The sequence below is a fragment of the Nelumbo nucifera genome, chromosome 7, assembly GCF_055504915.1.
Source record: "Nelumbo nucifera cultivar China Antique chromosome 7, China Antique-T2T, whole genome shotgun sequence".
NCBI lineage: Eukaryota > Viridiplantae > Streptophyta > Magnoliopsida > Proteales > Nelumbonaceae > Nelumbo > Nelumbo nucifera.
The window spans coordinates 42,997,840-43,018,183 of record NC_142655.1 but is presented as its reverse complement, the minus strand read 5'-3'; the positions used below and the strand labels follow the sequence as shown (position 1 = coordinate 43,018,183).

General features: G+C 40.0%; 2 protein-coding genes across 2 annotated transcripts; one reads left to right on the top strand and one right to left on the bottom strand.

The window, feature by feature from the left end:
- Positions 1-1,682: 1,682 nt before the first annotated feature.
- LOC104590850 (17.8 kDa class I heat shock protein-like) lies at positions 1,683-2,460 on the top strand. The gene has a single exon (XM_010249604.3). The coding sequence runs from the start codon at positions 1,824-1,826 to the stop codon at positions 2,298-2,300; it is 477 nt and encodes a 158-aa protein (XP_010247906.2). The 5' UTR covers positions 1,683-1,823; the 3' UTR covers positions 2,301-2,460.
- Positions 2,461-11,670: 9,210 nt separating this feature from the next.
- LOC104590851 (17.8 kDa class I heat shock protein-like) lies at positions 11,671-12,454 on the bottom strand. The gene has a single exon (XM_010249605.3). It carries the CDS (start codon positions 12,289-12,291, stop codon positions 11,815-11,817), a length of 477 nt encoding a protein of 158 aa, XP_010247907.1. The 5' UTR covers positions 12,292-12,454; the 3' UTR covers positions 11,671-11,814.
- Between the last annotated feature and the right edge of the window lie 7,890 nt (positions 12,455-20,344).

Here is a 20,344-nt window from a genome sequence, read left to right as displayed (position 1 = left end):
TGGGCGTTCATGGGATGGATCTCTCATCCCTTCAAAGCTATCCAACAGATGTGAAGATTCTAAACTAACACGAGTCTCATAAGTGTACAGTTTAAGGGTATTACACAGAAACACACCACAATGACATGAATCAATTACGTACTTTATTCATTTACAAAAAATGTCAAAAGGTACATCAATCTAATTGGAGCTAAGGGCATAACTGTCTAACACGTGGGTCAGCGTTCAAGCAATGGGTGATGACCTAGCGGTCAACGCCCGACTTATGTACCACCGACTAGGCGAACACGTCCACGTTGTCCTTCAACAATTGTATTAGATCTTCTCGAAGATGATCTTCTAAGAGGGATCCGACCTGAACTGTCCTTTTAGGGTCTTCATCGAAGCGTGACACTTGTATGAGGTCTTCGACGGGCTTGCCGCACTGCGTCTTCAGCTCGTCTCGCAGGTTTATGTTCTCTATTGTCAGCGTCTCCGCAGCATGTGGTCTTCCTCGGCAGGCTGTCAGGTAGCATTGTCGTGCTGCCCTCTGGTCTCCACGTGCTACACCTACTCCATACGGGGTCGATAACTTGATTGCTAGGTGGTAGGTGGACACCAAGACTCACAGAGCATTCAGGGTCAGTCGACCGAGGATGGCATTATAGGATGAGAGGCATCAGACAACGATGAAGTCAACCATCGCTGTGGAAATATAATACCAAATACTAGAGAACATATGTTTTTAAAATTAGAAATTCAAGAAAATGTTTCTAGTTTCAGCTTTGGAAACAAGAAATTCACCATACAACAAGGAACAATTAGAAAAACCCAATATGGAACCTTTGTTTTAAAACTCACAACCATGGTTTAAAGTATCGAACTATCGATACGCACGAATAGGGGTGTTTCAATACTTCATAATTTTTTTTTAGATTTTTATAAGGGGTCGGTTTTAGGCTTTCCTACTCATGAAAGTGGTCAAATTCCAAAACATCCCTTATTTGGGATTTCAAGGAGCTACTGATATGATACACCTGATACAATATCAAAATATTTGGAACCATGCTCACAACAAGCAAAAATATTCATATTGGAGAACACTCCCTTAGGCTGTGTTTGGTTTCCCTATCCCTTCCATTGTTTTGAAAGGCTTTACCATCAATTACTTGTTTTTTTTGTTGTTTTAATACAATTTTTATTTGAATAGTGGAATGGTCGAACCAGATAATGAAACGGTTGGACCTGTGAACCAGATGAGGTAGTATAAATGATGGAACCAGAGACATAGATTGACATCCCTTATATTAGTTGTGTCTTATGTGGGCTTAGACTCATTCATTGGTGATTGGACCCATATCAGAACACATATGGGCCAAAAACCAGGGTTGATTGAGAGCCGCTTTGAAGAAGCTATTAGAATCAGTGGTTTCATCGGATGGTGAATGTCTGCACCGAGTGAAAGTTACTTAGGCTTTCCGGGTGCATCGAGCCCACCGTGCAAAGCCAGAAACCGCTCAGTGAAAGCCCTGCCAAATGGGCATATATTCGTGTGCGTTCGTGATTGGTGAGAAGGAGCTAGAAGCCTAGAACGTTAAAAAGAGGAACTAGAATCATAGAATGTTCCCGAATTGTCAAAGTCTCGAAGAATAAAGAAATATTCCGAAATTCGAGAGGCTTCCCCTTCTTCTCTATAAATACCGAATGCATCCCCAATCTCTGCATCGTGAAATCTTTCAGCACTCCTCAAATTCAAAGGCTTCCCTCTCGTAGCTAACAAGCGTTTCAATCTCTCTGTGACTACTTGTATTTTCTCCATTTCAAACAGAAACCCTGAAGCAGAGATGTCGATCATCCCAAGCGTTTTCGGTGGCCGACGAAGCAACATCTTCGATCCTTTCTCTATGGACATTTGGGATCCATTCCAGGACCTCACCTTCGGCAATGCTCTCAGAGCCCTTCAATCCTCAACCGAAGCGGCAGCATTCGCCAATACCCACATCGATTGGAAGGAGACTCCAGAAGCCCATGTCTTCAAAGCTGACCTTCCTGGCCTGAAGAAGGAAGAAGTGAAAGTCGAACTGGAAGAAGGTAGGGTCTTACAAATTAGTGGAGAGCGCAACAGAGAACACGAAGAGAAGAACGATAAGTGGCACCGCATCGAACGCAGCAGCGGCAAGTTCCTTCGTCGGTTCCGGTTGCCGGAGAATGCCAAGGTGGACCAGGTGAAAGCGGCGATGGAGAATGGAGTTCTTACTATAACTGTTCCAAAGGAAGAGACAAAGAAGCCGGAAGTGAAGGCTATTGAAATCTCTAGTTAGAATAAATAGTGTAATACTTCCATTTGGTCGGATGAATGCATTGTAAGATAACAAAATGGTGAGAGATGATGTTTTATGTGGAGGATTGAGAATGAATAGAAAAGTATATAAATTTGTATAAAACTTACTTGATCTAATGTTTAGCCAAATTTATCGTTCAGTTTTTTTATATGAAATGGAAAAGTGATATAATAGTTGCTTCGGTTCAATTGTTACTTTCTCTACGCAGTTGAGGATTTTTGTAGCTTCAATCATTAATTGTTTTCATTCTTCTTTGTATTCAGTCCTTCTTTGTATCGTGCCTGATGCAGTAAATTCTATATGAAAAAATTGTTAGAAGTCTTGTTCAATCAAGTATTTCCTTCCTCTGGAACATGTTCATACGGCCAAGATTATTTTTGGGCCAATTCAGAACCACGTCCTTAGCATCCAGGGGTAACTCACAGATGAGCCATCTAAGCTCAGAATTGTGTCATGAATTTCAGAGGATTCCAATAGGTTATTATTTATTAGGATTCCAGTAGGACGACACCTGGTTGAAGAACATTAATAGTGGACACATCAATTGCATTTTGTGCTTGAGTTATATGCTGAGAAAAATCAGATCATAGAAGTATCAATAGGCTGCAATTTTCTGGTCATGATGATGGTGTATTATTGTTTTCCTTCCGGTCACCTGTCCAAAGAATAAAAAAAAAAAAAAGAAATGCCAGGCAAAAATAACATAAAAGCCATCTAGAATGTATATCTTTTAGAAATATAAAGTGAAAACTCATTCAATTTGATTTTGTTCTTGTAATCAACAAAAAAGTGGCTCTAAGGTTATAAAATATAGAATATGTTTTCATTTCTTTCGTAGTATGAATGAGAAATTAGATGGTATATTCTTAATTATACCATGCTTGTAGTGTAATTGAGAATACACCATGTTATGGACAAAAATTAGGTAGCCTAACCACACCATGCCCATATAGGTGCTTTATAGGGTGTGGTGTGGTTCAGGCTACACCTTGTATTTTGGTTCTATGTATCTTGGATACGCTGTGAGATAATTTAATATTTGATCGGTTAAGAGTAATATTACTTTTACTAATTTAATATTTAATCTACTACATCGGTTAAGAGTAATATTTTTTTTTGTTTTTTAAGAAAAATACAAATTAATTTAATATTTGATCAATTTAAATATGGCTAATACGAATTAATAAAAAGTTAATGGATGAATTAAAAAAAATTAATAATGACAAAAATTAAAGGTAATATAAAAATATATAGCACACACATATATAAGAGAACTAATATTCATGATAAATAATTAACAAGAAATCAATCTAGAATTATTAAAATTAGTAAAAACATAAAAAGGTAAAATTCTGATTTTGAATACCAATTAATAACAATTGTAATGCTAAGACAAATATTATTAATTAAATATAAGACAAAATTAAAAAATGTATAAATTAATACACATGCAAAATACTGGATAGGGAAAGAGGCCTGTGACATGATTGTGACCATGAGATAATGGTGTGGCCAATATTTTGGGGTGTGGTGTAGTCCACACCACGATATAGTGGGTTTTAAACCACACCACATCATAACAGAACGCATTAGAGTGGTGTGGTGTGCTTTGAAACCCACTATTTCGTGGGTCCACTATACTACAAAACACCACCTTAGTCTGTGGCACACAAGAAAAACTCCACCCAAAGTTCAAAATATTGCAATGTAGTGGCATGTATCATACGATTTTTTAAAGAGCAGTACATTTTTGATGCATTAACTTTTGAATCCACTAACATTAGGGTATTTGTAATCATTCAAATAAATAAAAAAAAAGGTATTTTGGGGATTAAAAAATTAATTGAATTAAAATCCTTTTCCAAGTTAATTATGGGAACTCTTAATTAAGGGGTATTTGTCACAGAGTGAAAGCTCATTGAAGTTTGCAAATGAAAGTTCAAAGGGTCTATGTTATTTTCCCAAAACTTTATTCTACACATACCATAATATTATGTATACCATATTATTAGCATTAGTGGTATTCATTGGTTGGTTTGGTTGTAAGTTGTTTGGTCAACCAAACTGGCCTGATCAAATTGGGTTAGTCACCCGAAATTGATCGACTATTAGTGAAAATTGACCAACTCGAGTTGTATCGATTTGGATTAGTTTTCAGTTTGATCAATTGGCTCAAAAGATTTAAACTTAAAAAATTAAATTTAAATTTAAAAATTATAATGGTATTAGTAAAAAATAAATTAAAAATTTAAGTTTACAATATAAAAATATTTTAAAATAGGAAATATGGGAATATTTCCTACTTTCCTATATTAAAAAATTAAATTTGAAAATACAAAATATTACTATAGATTTATGATTGGGTCAGTTCGATTTTGGTCGGCTTACTGGCCAAACCAAAACCCACCTGACATGATTGGATTGGGAAATTGTAGAACCAATTAAAATCAATCAAAAGATCTAGAAAACCAACCAACTCAGGTCAGGTTGAGTCGGGTTAATTGGTTTGATAAACGGCCCTAACTAGCACATGTTCAAACTTTTATGGATCATACCAACCCACATTTAAATGGATTTGGATCCAAATGTATAAATTAATAAAAATATCAAATGTTAAAATAAGTAAGGTGAGCTAGTAGTCAAGGTTTTTAAAATCGAACTGGATAACGAACAAGTCAAGGGTCTGGTTCTCAGGTCGAATGGTCCGACTGTTCGAATTGAACGGATGGCCTGTTTTGTAAAAAAAAAATGGCCAAATCTGTTGGATGGTTCGAATGGTTCGACTGCCCAAGTCAGCGATTTGCTGACCAAATCAATGGTTTTTGCCGAAATAACGATTTTGGGGTAAAATGGAACCGATCGTTCCCAATTTTTCCGATCTAACCGTCTGGTCCAATCTGGTTTTGAAAACTATGCTAGTAGTATCCATTCAATCAGAATCGCTATTTGTACCTTATGAAATATAATTTCAATTTTCAAACAAAAAGAAAATGTATTTTTAAAACCATCAATTCATTAAAAAGCATTCACGGTTTCGGATTTGGAATCAAGAAATACACTAGAACATGTTTCCTATGTTTTTGCTTTTGAAATCAATGTTTTCTTTTTTTTCTAAAATAAAAGCAAGTATAGGATCTTTGTTTTTGAAGCTCACGACAAGAAAGGCAACTCTCCCTTAAAGAGTTGAAGAGTTGAGCAACCCATTAAGAAATAAGGATTCGTTTGGTTTGCAGGAATAGGAGTCTGGAATCGGAATTGGAATGAGTTATTCCAATTCCAATTGTTTGGGTGGAATTGGAGGCATTACTCCGAGCAGTCACCGGATCTGCAATACCAACTGCCCACATAACAAACACTACGTTAGGTGTATGCGTCACCAACTCGGAAAGGGAGTTGAGGAAACTCAATAGCTCGCCTACCATTTTCAGTTGCAGCAAAAACTCCATGGATGCGTGGACGAGCACCCATGTCGTCGAAGTTCAAATTCAAGGCCTGCACAACTCTTGCAGGAAGTAGAACTGTCGAACACGCTGATATACAGAAAACACAAGTTAACCCCATGAAAAACCCAGATGCAAAACAAACACTACCACCTCTGGCCACCCAAAAACAACTCATCAAAACGAACCGAAATACAAACCCAGTATTTGTAATAGACATCCAAATAAAAGGGAAAAAAAAAACTTATACAGGCCCCAAACAAATTAAAAAGAAATCGCATGGGAAAAAACGGATCACTAAAAACCAACTCCATCAAACAAACAACACATCAATGAGAACAACGCCCCTGTAAATGACATAGCTCATAGAAAGAGAAAAGGAATAGAGGCTTTAGAAGGGAACAAAAATTACCTGGTTATTTCCGGGATTCAGTTGGGCTACCCATCCTACGAGGCAAGAAGACACCGGTTCCACTACACTCCCTTCTTGTACCGGAGCCTCCAAGGAAAACGACTCTCATACCCGAACCAGCTTGAGGCTGCTGCTGCAGAGGCGAACACGCAAATGAAGATAAGCCCAGAGGGCGACCACTGTATCTGCCATTACCAAATCCGGTGCCTGGAGATTTGATAGAGAACCCAGTGGAAAATGCTTGCTGTCCGGTGGAGGTTTGCTAGAGCTTGAAGCAGTTGTTTGCCTCTTTCGTTTTCTTAGAAAGAAGATGATGAACAATGTTCATGGATAATTTTGACATTTTAAAAAGTATTAAATTGCATGTGAAGTAAAGTCACGTGATATACATAACTGACAGTCTATTAAGTACTAGATTGTGGCATTTTAAAGTAAAGTCACATGATATACCTAAAGTACAGGTACCTATGGAGAATTTTTCCCTTTATTTAACCCTTCAAAGTACAAAATTGGACTTGGATACCTGATTTGAAGAATTTATACTTAAGGCCAGCTCCTTAGGCCAAGCTCACTCAAATTAATACTTGATTGCACCCCTATATTTGCATAGTCATTAATAATGCATACTTAATGGAATATCCATGACTAAAATTTTAACAACCTTAAATACCTCATTAGTCTTTACTATATAATATTGATACTTGCATTTTCTTTTCATTTTCACGCCAGACAATCAAACACTTTAGTTCATTTTCTTTTCTTCTCTCCACTATCTGCTCTCTCATCTTGCACATGCAAATGTAGTACCCCTCAACTAGTATTTGATAAATGCTAATTCCACTCTCATCATGAGTAGGATTGGGGAACTAGTCTCTGCTTCAATTTACATGCCAAGGAAAATGCTGACATGAATTATTAAAACTTGAAACGCCAATTTCATTGCTCATGATATTTGATGTAATACTACTCAAATGAAAACATGAATTCATATAGCCCGTATAAATTCAGTTTGAGAATAATATCATCAATCCTAAGCTATTCATCCTAGATTTCTAGTTCTGTTCTAACCAGACTCTGTTGGATTTTAATCTCATAAGATATTAAATTCAATGGGTTTGATTGGTCAATTACATGAGAAACTGCACTTGCACATTTTATTGAAAAATTAGCTTTTCTCTTACGAAACTCAGTTTTGAACTTATCCCACATTAAAAAATTATAAGCTTTGTTTTTAGTATTTTAATAGGAGTTGATTTACACTCCGTAGAAATAGTAGAGGAGAGTATGGGGTTTGATATCACGCAACGTGTGCACACGTGTATGCACGCGTGTGTGCGGCGCGCTTTACTCGCACTTCGCACGTGGCTCGCGAAGGGCGGCTTTGGTTTTGGTGCGATGCTGACCGTTGATCACCATTGATGAGATCAATGGTCACGATTCGATCGGGTGTGATCAAGAAGCACAATTCAAAGTTAACAATCATTAACTGTTAACTACTTTTTAAACAATCATAATGTTTAAAATTGTGACTATTCAAGGTGCCTTCTCTAAACCAACACCTACCTTTTCTTCATACCTCTTCATAAACTATTTAAGGAGCATGAATCAGACTTCAAAAACACACAATTTCGAAATCCACTTTCTCTCTCTCTCTCAGTCCGGTTTGCTACATCTCACAAAAGGTTTCTTCGGAGATTCTTCAACTTTGTTAGTTACAGATTCTCGCCCAAAGCTCTATTGTATCCTGTGAACGGATTTGCCTGTAACCCAACAACAAACTCGATGAAACCGAGTGGGGGCAAATAACGTTCTAAAGACATGTTTTGAAACGCGCCTCAGAGCTTCTCATCCAAAGTTATAGTGACCCCATTTTCCAACAAACTCATCTCTTGGATATAAATACATCAAACATATGATGGCCTAGGCAGCAAACAAATTCTCAATTCAGAAAATCAACATAGTTGAAGCAAAACCACAAGAGATTTTCCATTTCATCAGAAAACATAAATGTACAAATCTTTATGTCATTTTCATTAGAAAACAAACTCCTTTTGGGTGCAAAATCTGGTTTTAGCATTAAATCAAACAAGTTCTATACAATTTTCGAATATTTCTGAAGGGATGAGAGATCCATCGTATGGACGCCCAAATCTTGCAAAATAAGGTGGGCGAATTTCAAAAAAAAAATTTCTCTCATCTTCAACTGGGAATTGAATTCCCTATTTAGAAAATCATATTTTCAAGGATCAATCTTGAACCATAGACTGAACCAGATCTGAACCAAAAGGAGTAGGAGGGAGGTATACCTGATACAGAGAAATATTATCTCTCAATGAAGGTGTTCACACCCAAGGAAGGATCCAAAGACTGCTCCCACTGAAGATGGCGCAGTGTAGGATGGAGTAGAGTTCTTCTCCAAGAACTCTGTCATTCGCAAGAAACAGCAGGATGGCACGTGAGTACAGCTTCCTATCAATTCTCCTATAGAGTTGGAGATCGAACTGGATGTCTGGCGGCTGCAGGACGGAGGCGGCAAGAAAGATTTTCATAGGGATTGCAGAAATCTTTCTTCACCCTTATCTTATCTGCAGATTAGATCAGCCTTCTCCTAATCTCATTAGAAGGTTTCTATATCTGAATCATATTCAGATCTGGACTCTCTGAGTGGATAGGGTTAAGACCCTATCCTATCTGTTGATCCATCTAAGAATTCGCCCATATTTAACTTATTAAATTAGTCGAGTTCGAAATGGGCTTTAGGCCCATTAAGCTTATGTGCTCACTTAGCCTTCCTAACTGCTGCCCAGTTGGGCTTCCTTGTATGGCGTGGGACCCAAGCATTAATCTACACATCAGCCACATGGGTTCGGCCCAGCCTTTGTTACAAGGCCTGGTCGAATACACTGTTATGGACAGTGCACCCCCTGAAACCCATCAAATGGGCTCTATGGGCCCAACACTTACCCTAAATGGTCCCTGGGCCAAGCCACCTTGTAACACCCAAGGACTGTGAGTAGATGCAAGATTAGCCCATCAGGCATTATCCTCAATGATCTTACACTTAACCTCCCAGCCCATAATGATCAAACACTGCCCAACAAGAGAGGACCTCTAAAGGAATGGTAGGATCCATCTAATGGACGCCAAAATTTAGAATACCATATTCAAGGATCTTATTTGAACCATAATCGAACCAGATCTGAACCAAAAGGTAAATGGGAGGATTATACCTGATCCGGAGAAGCAGTATCTCCCAAAGTTGGTGTTCACGCCCAAAGAAGAAACCAAGATCCGCTCCTGCTGAAGATGACACAGCTGTGGATGGAACGTAACCAGCAGGGTGCGTCCTACACACTGGATCCTTCGCAAGAATCCTTTGGAAACTCTGAACACCGAATCTTCTTTAGTCTTTCTTGCAAGACTGATGTCAAGAACTGATTTCTTGACTTCCTATTGTTGCAAAGATCGAATCTTGCAAGGGTGAATGGCGGCGGCAGGAGAAGAACTCCAGGGACGAATATGGCTGAACTGCTTTTCTTATCTCTGGAGTATGAATGAGATCTAATCTCAATTCGCAGGGAGTTTTCTCTCACCAAAACCCTAGTTCGAATTCTGATGTATTTTCTCTCTTGTTTTCTCCTCTTTTCTTCTTGATTAGGAAACCTCCTAATTAGGAGTTATCCCAATCCAAATCTGTATTTGGATAGGGGATTATCTTAGTCCTATCTGCAGATTAAGTTAGTTTACACTTGATCTTATCAAGAGGTTACCAGATTCAAATCTAATTTGAATTTGGTCTCCTGGAGTGGATAAGGTCAAAGGCCCAATCCTTTTACTAACATTAATCTCAGATTCGCCCCATAGATGGGTGATCATATCAGCCCAGCTCGAAATGGGCTTTCGGCCCATTAGATGTTCAGTGTTTAACTAGCTTCCAATCTGCTGCTCAGTTGGGCTTCTTTGTATGGCGTGGGACCCAAGCATTGATCTACACACCAGCCACATGGGTTTGGCCCAGCCTTTAATACAAGGCCTAGCCGAATTCACTGAAAGACTCAGTAAACCCCTGAGCCCATCATATGGACCCTATGGGCCCAACACTTACATTAAGTGGTCCCTAGGCCAAGCCATCTTATAAAAAACCCAGGGACTGTGGGCAGGTGCAAGATTAGCCCATCAGGTACTACCCTAAATAGTCTTACACTTAACCTCTCAGCCCTTAATGATCAAGCACTGCCCGACAAGAGAGGACCTCTCCCTCGGCTACAAGGAACAGTGCCGCACTTTCCACTCACATGGATCCCGGGAATTAAAACCATTTGCAAACAATTCGAAACCGTACATAGACGAATACAAATATATTAATTTTGCAAAACAAAGTTCCAACGATTGAAATAAATTGCCGGCAGTTTGGTTTCCATCAGAGAGAGTGCATTCCCGATCATTACCCTTTGTCCGACAAAGGGGTTGATTCTGTCACTATGATCACCCACTCAGATGAATTCTCAGACTGTCCCAACATACCCAGGTTTTGATCCCCATCTAAGGATCTCACTGATTGGCATATCAAAGACAGCCCGATCCGACACCTAGTGAAATGTCATAATCGAGTCTAGGGGTCAGGTATAACTTTCCAATTTTGCCCATCTGTCTCCAAGGTCGAGGGCAATACTGGAAATCTGGTCCGGTTCAAGGATACAAGTAATCCCATACTGCATGTGCCTTGGGTCTTACCCTGGTGGCTGAGACAGGCCATCCCAACATTTGGTGGCACACCAGTATTAGCCTTGGTAGGATAAATCTCCCCAGACTTATCCAACGGCTGTGAATATTTAAAACTAACACAAGTTTCTATAAGTGTCTAGTTTTAGGGTCTTACACAGAATTAAACCAAACAACATGAATCAAACATGCACTTTATTTATTTACACTAAATAACAAAAGTACATCAAATCGGATTGAAGCTAAGGGCATACAAAACTGTCTAACAACCTCTCCCTCGGCTGATCTTGTCACTATGATCACCCACTCAAATGAATTCTCAGACTGTCCCAACATACCCAGGTTTTGACCCCCGCTAAGGATCTCATTGATTGGTACATCAAAGACAGCCCAATCCGGCACCTAGTGAAGTATCATAATCGAGTCTAGGGGTCGGGTGTAACTTTCCAGTTTTGCCCATTAATCTCCAAGTTCCAGGGTAATACTGAAAATCTGGTCTAATTCAAATATTCAATTAATCCTACACTGTATGTGCCTAGGGTCTCACCCTGGCAGCTGAAACAGGCCACCCCAACCGACTTAGTGGCACAACAGTGTCAACCTTATCAGGATAGGTCTCCCCAGACCGATCCACTGGCTATGAACATTCTAAACTAACACGAGTCTCATCAAGTATTCAGTTTAAGGGTATTACACAGAAACATAGCAAGGGAACATGAATCAATTATGCACTTTTATTCATTTTACAATAAACTCATAAAGTAAATCATTCTGATTGAAACTAAGGGCATACAAAACTCTCCAACAATTTCTTTATAAAAGCTCAACCCTGCACACAAAAATACCTTCTCTCCCCATTCTCTACATGCTAATACAAAACACATTCATCAGGCTAAATGGAAGTATTACACTATTTATTCTAACTAGAGATTTCAATAGCCTTCACTTCAGGCCTTCTCATCTCTTCCTTAGGAACAGTTATAATAAGAACCCCATTCTCCACCGTCGCCTTCACCTGGTCCACCTTGGCATTCTCCGGCAACCTGAACCGACGAAGGAACTTGCTGCTGCTGCGTTCGACGTGGTGCCACTTATCGTTCTTCTCTTCGTGTTCTCTATTGAGCTCCCCACTGATTTGTAAGACTCTACCTTCTTCCAGTTCGACTTTCACTTCTTCCTTCTTGAGCCCAGGAAGGTCAGCTTTGAAGACATGGGCTTCTGGAGTCTCCTTCCAATCGATGCGGGCATTGGCGAATGCTGCCGTCTCAGTTTTGAATTGAGGACTGGTGAGAGCACTGTCGAAGGTGAAGTCTTGGAATGGATCCCAGATATCCATAGAGAACGGATCGAAGATGTTGCTTTGTCGGCCACCAAAAATGCTTGGGATGATCGACATCTTTACTTCTGGGTTTCTGTTGAAAATGGAGAAAATAATCAGTCACAGAGAGATCGAAACGCTTGCTAGCTGGTAACTATGAGCGGAAGCCTTAAACTTGAAGAGAGCCGGAAGTTTTCACGATGCAGAGGTGGTGAGATTCGTTCGGTATATACGGAGAAGAAGAGGAAGACTGTCGTAATTTTGAGAAATTTCTGTATGTCTCCAGATTTTCGTATTTTTTAGGAACATTCTCGCTCCTACTCGCCCGCCAATCACGAACGCTCGCGAAGAAAAACATGGGGCCCACCGATACCAAAGGGGCAATTTGGCTTCTACATGATACAAATACAGCTCGAATATTTTACTGGATTTCAGTTTTAAAACCATTAATAATTTGATATGGGCCCAATGAATCAAGTCGAAGCTCACACAACATAGAGCTAATATACTAGTTCTCATCTGATTACATCATTTATACTACTTCATCTAGTCCACAGGTCCAACCCTCAGGTTATCTGGTTCGACCATTTCACTCGCTCAAATGAGAATAGTAACATAACAACAAACAAGAAGCAATAAATGGTTACAGAGTCATCTTTTTAAACCTATTTTAAATAAAGAATAAGCTTAAAATAGTATATATGGTTCGGTTCATAAGGGGGAGTTGTTTTTCTTCTTGTCTGAGCTTAAAAAAACAAAGATTCTATACCTGATTTTAAAAAAGCATTGATTTCAATAACTAAAACATATAGAAAACATGCTCTTGGTTCTGTGAAGTATTTCTTGTTTCCAAATCGGAAACCATGAATACTTTATTGTATCGGTGGTTTTAAAAATACAATTTCTCTTGTTTGATATTATGTTTCATAAGACAAATAATAATTTTGATAAAGGCTTCGTTTTATTTGAGGTATAAATACAAAAATACACCGGTGTAAATGAAAAACGATCAATGCCAAAGTTGAACCGGTTGTCTGTTGTTTTTACACTTATGTTTGGAAGAATAGTGGTGTAAAAGTCCACTGCAACTGAGAGATTGCAGTCCTTGTCCGTCGGTCAAGAAACAGAGCACCGCGAGCGGCGGTGAGCGCCGGTCCCGCTTGTGCCACCGCCGGAGCAGGAGCCGGAGTAGAAGAGCTAGACCCATGGTGTCTCGGCAACAGCACGACCACGGTCATCTTCTCTCCCTTCGGGCAGTTCTCCTCAGTTCCGCTGATGAAGTAGAACGGCCCCAACCGGTCGAGTTCAAAAAGTTCTGATTTCAGATGGAGAGGATCACCGAGAGAGAACATGAAGTGAGGCATATCTCAGACCACCTTTGAGTTTACAACTCTGAATTAACAACTTGCCTTCCACTTGAGATAGAGAGAACAAAACGGGAAGTGTACGGAGATAGCGTTTTTAATGAAAGGAAACCGGCACAAAGAAACCCAACTTCCAAAATTATCTACAAAACAATAAGTAAACAGATCCGCATCGCAAAAAGAAATTGATTCTGGCGAGATCCGCATCGCAAAAAAAAATTATCTACAAGACAACTTACAAAGTAAACAGATCCGCATCGCAAAAAAATTATCTACAAGACCGTTGTTTCTTCGAAACTACCAGCACAATAAGTAGAGCGACGAAGGCCTGTTTGAATTTGGAATACGAGCATCCAGATTCGGCGAGATTCCAATCGAAAACAGCTCAAATGGCCGGCAAATTATTGGTTGCATGCGCATGAAATAAAAAATGAAGTGAAGGGATTAGAAATCCATCATATGGATGGCTGAACCCTGCAGGTAGGTTGGGCGAAATTTCAAAAATTTCCTCTCCCCTCATCTGGGAATCACATTCCCTGTTTTAGATTGCATTTTCAATGATCAATCTTGAACTATAAACCAAACCAGATCTGAAACCAAAAGCAGGAGAGGGATATACCTGATACGGAGAAGCAATATCTCCCAATAGAGGTGTTCACGCCCAAGGTAGGAATCAAAGATTGCTCCCACTGAAAATGGCGCAGTATAGGATGGAGCAGAATCAGCAATATTCGTCCAAAAGAACTGAACCCTTCACAAGAATTCGCTGGGGCTGTGAGCACAACTTCATATTAGCCTTTCCCCAAAGGTTGATATCAAGATCCAATCTTGATCACTCCTACTTGAAAGAGAGGAGATTGAACTAGCAGTAATGGTGGAGACAGGAAGGAGGCGGCAAGGAGAAAAAAAACTCAGTCTCACTAGGTGTTGTGTTTTCTCTCTGTTTTGGATGTGATCATCTTCTAAAGCTGCCGCCCCTTTTCCTTTTATAACTTTAAAGGGATCAGTTCCTAATCCCATTAGGAGTTGTTGATCCAAATCATATTTGGATCTGAATTTCCTTTAAGAGATAAGAATAGACCATTATCTTATCTGCAGATTATATCAGCCATTTCCTAATCTAGTTAAGAGGTTTCTAAATCTGAATTTGTATTCAGATCTGGACTCTCTGAGTGCATAGGGTAAGATCCTATCCTATCTGCTAATCCAATATCAGATTCGCCCCTCTTTAACTGATCAAATCAGCAAGTTCGAAATGGGCTTTAGGTCCTTTAATAGTATGTGCTCACTTAACCTTCCAAACTGCTGCCTAGTTCAACTTCCTTATATGGCATGGGACCCAAGCATTGATCTATGCATCAGTCACAAGGGTTCGGCCCAGCCTTTGTTACAAGGCCTAGCCGAATTCACTAGAAAGCCCAGTACACCCCCTGAAACCCATCATATGGGCTCTATGGGCCCAACACTTACCCTAAGTGGTCCCTGGGCCAAGCTACCTTGTAACACCCAGGGACTGTGGGCAGATGCAAGATTAGCTTATCATGTATTACCCTCAATGGTCTTACACTTAACCTCTCAGCCCATAATGATCAAACACTACCCGACAAGAGAGGACCTCTCCCTCGGCTGCAAGGAACAGTGTTACACTCTCTACTTATATGGATCCCGGGAATTAAAACCTTTTGCAAACATTTTGGAAACCATAATATATATATACTTTTATATCTCATATAAAATATATTTTGCAAAACAAATCTCAACGATTGAAATCGGCTGCCGGCAGTCTTGGTTTCCATCAGTGAGAGTGCATCCCCGATCATTACCTTTGTCCGACAAAGGGATTGATTTTGTCACTATGATCACCCACTCAGATGAATTCTCGGACTGTCCCAACATACCCAGGTTTTGACCCCTGCTAAGGATTTCACTTATTGGCATATCCAAGATAGCCCAATCCGACACCTAGTGTAGTATCATAATCGAGTCTAGGGGTTAGGTGTAACTTTCTAGTTTTTCCCACTAATCTCCAAGGTCCAGGGCATTACTAGAAATCTAGTCCGGTTCAAGGTTTCAAATAAACCTACACTGCGTGTGCTTTGGGTATCACCTTGGCAGCTGAGACAGACCACTCCAACACTTGGCAGCACACCAGTGGCAGCCTTAGTAGGATAAATCTCCCCAGACTTATACAACGGCTGTGAACATTCTAAACTAACACGAGTCTCATTAAGTATCTAGTTTAAGGATATTACACAGAAACACACCATAAGAACACGAATCAAATATGCACTTTATTCATTTACAATAAATGTCATAAGTACATCAATCTGATTGGAGCTAAGGGCATACAACTGTCTAACAACTCCCACTTGCACTTAGGTCCAATCTGCTATAAGCCAGAGTCCCATACTTTCCACATGTGGCAAACATTTTCAGTGTTAGTGGCTTAGTCAATGGGTCTGCTACATTCTCCGCTGATGCTACCCTCTTAATTAGGACGTCCCCTCTACCAACAATATCCCGTAGTACGTGGTACTTCCTCTCGATGTGGTTGGACTTCGAGTGGGCTTGTGGCTCCTTAGCCTGAGCAATCGCTCCATTGTTGTCACACAACAGCGGAATGGGTGATGTGCTGGATGGAACTACTCCCAATTCGTGAATGAACTTTTTTCATCCACACGACTTCCTTGGCAGCTTCACTTGCGGCAATGTATTCGGCTTCGGTTGTGAAGTCTGCCGTGGACCCCAGTTTGCTACTTTTCCAGCAAACAGCACACGATCCTATTGTGAAAACATACCCAGATGTAGACTTTCTATCATCTGGATCCGACTGGAAATCGACATCAGTATACCCCTAGATCTGTAGTGAGCTACCATCGAATACCAGACAAAACTCTTTTGTCCTTCGAAGGTACTTAAGTATATTTTTCACAACGGTTCAGTGCTCCTGCCCTGGGTTGGCCTGGAATCTGCTTACCACACTCACTGCCTGAGCAATGTCAAGATGAGTGCACAACATGGCATACATGATGCTCCCTACGGCTGAGGCATAGGGAATGCCCTTCATGCCCTCAATCTCCTCAGAAGTCTTGGGAGACATCTTCTTGGAGAGAGTGACTTTGTGCCTGAAAGAAACATTTCCCTTCTTGGAGTTCTCCATGCTGTCTCTCTTGACAATTTTGTCAATGTAAGCAGATTGGGGATAATCCTATTATCCACTTTGATCTATCTCTATAGAGTCGAAGACCTAGTATATAGGAGGCTTCTCCAAGATCTTTCATGGAGAATTGCTGTGAAAGCCATACTTTCACCGTAGTCAACATTCCTACGTCATTCCCAATGAGTAGAATGTCGTCTACATATAGAACCAGGAATGTAACCTTATCCCCAATGGACTTTCTGTAAACACAGGGCTCATCCGAATTTTGCTCAAAGTCAAACTTTTTGACGGTAGAGTCAAACCGTCCAACTTTTTGACGATAGAGTCAAACCGGCTTGGTTTGAGGTCCCCATGTGTTCCTGACCCGCAACTATGAAACCTTGCGTTTGCTGCATAAAGATATATTCAGTAAGATTTTCATTCAGGAACGCAATTTTGACATCCATTTGCCAAATATCGTAGTCATGGTATGTTGCTACAGCTAGTAGGATCCGAATGGATTTAAGCATGGCTACGAGCAAAAAGGTTTCCTCATAATCGATGCCCTCTTTCTGAGTATACCCTTTTGTCACAAGACGAGCTTTGTAGGTCTCAACCTTACCATCGGGGCCCTTCTTCCTCTTATAGATCCATTTGCAACCAATTTCTTTTACCTAGGGGGGCGAATCTACTAGAGTCCAGACTTCATTGGTCTCCATTGAGTCCATCTCAGCTCTCATGGCATCTACCCACTTTAGGGAATCTATGTCCAACATAGCTTCCGCATAAGTCACGGGATCCTCCTCATTAGTCAAGGCTTCCACCAGGTAACTATCCTGGTCATAGCCAAAACGGATTGGTGGCCTAGACACCCAGGTAGATCTTCTAGGTTGGTCAATACCTGGAACCTGTGGGACACTTCCCACTGACCCTAAGCTCTCCTCATCAAGAACTATTTCCTGATGGTGTGAGTCTAGGATATAATTAGTCTCCAAGAACTGTGCATTTCGAATGCAGAACACCTTCTGCTCACCTAGGTCATAGAATAGGTAACCCACATATCCTTTTGGGTAACCTATGAATAGGCAACGGCTGGTCTTGGATTCCAACTTGTCTGCACTCGTCCGCACTCGTTCTTTTAACGTGCGTAGGACAACCCCAAATCTTCAAGTGTCTGACACTTGGTTTCTTTCTGGTCCAAAATTCGTAAGGAGTATTCGGAACCAATTTGGTTAGAACCCGATTCAGCATGTATATCGCAGTTTCTAATGTGTAACCCCAAAAGGATGTGGGTAACTCTTAGTGTATGAGAAGTGACCAGACCATACCCAATAAGGTCCTATTCCTCCTCTCTGAAACACCATTAAGCTGTGGTGTAGCAGGAGGAGTCATTTGTGATACTATCCCATTGACCTTCAAGTAGTCCCTAAATTCGTTAGAGAGATACTCGCCACCTCGATCTGATTGAAGGACCTTAATTTCTCTCCCTAACTGTTTCTCGACCTCTTGTCTGAACTCTTTGAACTTTTCAAAGGATTCGGACTTGTGTCTCATTAGGTACACGTAACCATACAAAGAATAGTCATCTGTAAATGTAATGATATACGTGCTTGTTACGAGTCCTAACACTCTGTGAACCACATACATCACTATGTATAAGGTCAAGCGTGCCTGTGCATCTTTCAGGCTTACCGTTAAATGGCCATTTTGTCATCTTACCCTGAAGGCAATGCTCACAAGTGGGAAGATCTTCTATAGTTAGAAAATCCAAAGGACCATCCTTTACCAGCCTTGTGATACGGTCAGCACCGATATGGCCAAGTTGGTAATGCCACAGGCACGTGGGATTAACTGTATTACGGATCCTTTTCTTGGGGATATCAGCCGACGTAGTTTCGGCTATGTTAGTTTCTAGATAATGATGTAGAACATAGAGACCATTCTCCAGTTCCCCATATGTGATGAATCTGTTGTTTCTTTTAAAAGTAATCGTATTACTAAAGAAGACAGAATAACCATCAGCACACAGTTTTGAGAGAGAAAACAAATTTCTTCTTAAATTCTGTACATAAAGACAATTTTTAAGTACAATAGTTCATTCTCTAAAAATTAACTCTACGGTTCCATGGTCGCAGCTGCAACACTTGCAGAAGTCCCCAAGTAAAGTGTTACTTCTCTTTCACTCAGCCTTTTGCTTACCTTGAACCCCTGTAGTGAGTTACACACATGAGTTGAAGCCCCGAAGTCAATACACCAAGACATAGAAGCAACCAACAAATTGGTTTCTATGACACAAGATTCGAAATTACCTTTTCTTGGATTCTAGCTATTGAGGACAATTCCTCTTCCAGTGGCCGATCTGCTTGCAAAAATGACAGGCATCCGATGCCTTGTCTTTCCTTTGCTTCTTGAGTTTGGTGGCCTTCTTTTGGGGCTTTCTCTTCGCCCTCCTCTTCTTGCCCGATTTGCCTGCTTCAACAAACATGGCAATGGACTCATCCTTCTTAATCAATTCTTTGGCCCTCTGCAACATATTGCTGAATTTCTGCAAGCTGACATGGTGGTAGAAAAAGATTGTTGGGTTGCTTTGAATTGTTTAATGCATAACAAGGAGGGACACATGACAATATAGAAATATTTTGAGGGAGGTGAAACAACTTGCAGAAGAATTAAGAGCAGAATTCTGTTGGACCCAAAGAACTGAAAACAGTATGGTAGATTGTCTAGGAAGCAGATGTTTTGGGGTGACTAATAGGGACTCTTGAGTCCTAGGATCATTTTAAATGAATATCTGAGGTAGTGTAGACTGTTGAGGTGCTTGGCACATTATACCTATACATAATGTTATTCTTTATAATCAATCAATAAAGTGCACAGTTTCCCATAAAAAAAAGAAGAGTTGATTTGATTAAACAAAGTTTGGTTTAATGAATTCTAGTTTTTGTCAAGAATACCTATTTCTTCTTGTAAGTGATCCATCTCTGCAGTTTATTCTAACAAGGGTTCCTCTCTCTCTCTTCTAATTCCTTTAACTCATTCTTTGCGTCACAGCAAACTGTCTACTTGATTCTTCATCATTAATCACCAACATTCCTTCCTTCACCCCACAAAGCTCACAAATAGATCTGAAATTTGTAGGATCCCTACTATATCCTACATCACTAGTACAATCAACCACCACCAATATGTAGGTATGCCATGTGGCCACAGGTAAAATTAAGTATTGCTGAAAACAAATTGTAAAATAATATTAGGAAAACAAAAGGATGACTCATATTTTGTCACTTGAAACAGAAGTAAACATAACTACATAAGTGAAAAGGAACTCAGAGTTACTAAATTCCTTAGCCCAGATTGGGTAGAAATAGATAAGAAAAATAAAGCTCACCAGGAAATTTTCCTTTGCACCATATGTTAATTGTTTGGGTTCATTGTATAACAAATTCAAAACATGCAGCTCATTGTCTCTTACATAGGCAAGCATATTTCCACCTGGAGAGAGATGTGGATCTATGATTGGCGAGCATGACGTGCTAGGCAGCTTATTCCCAAAAATGCATTCCTCAAAATCTCTTTCAAACCACCAATTTTGGTTTGATTTGGTGGTCTAGACCATATAATGAACATC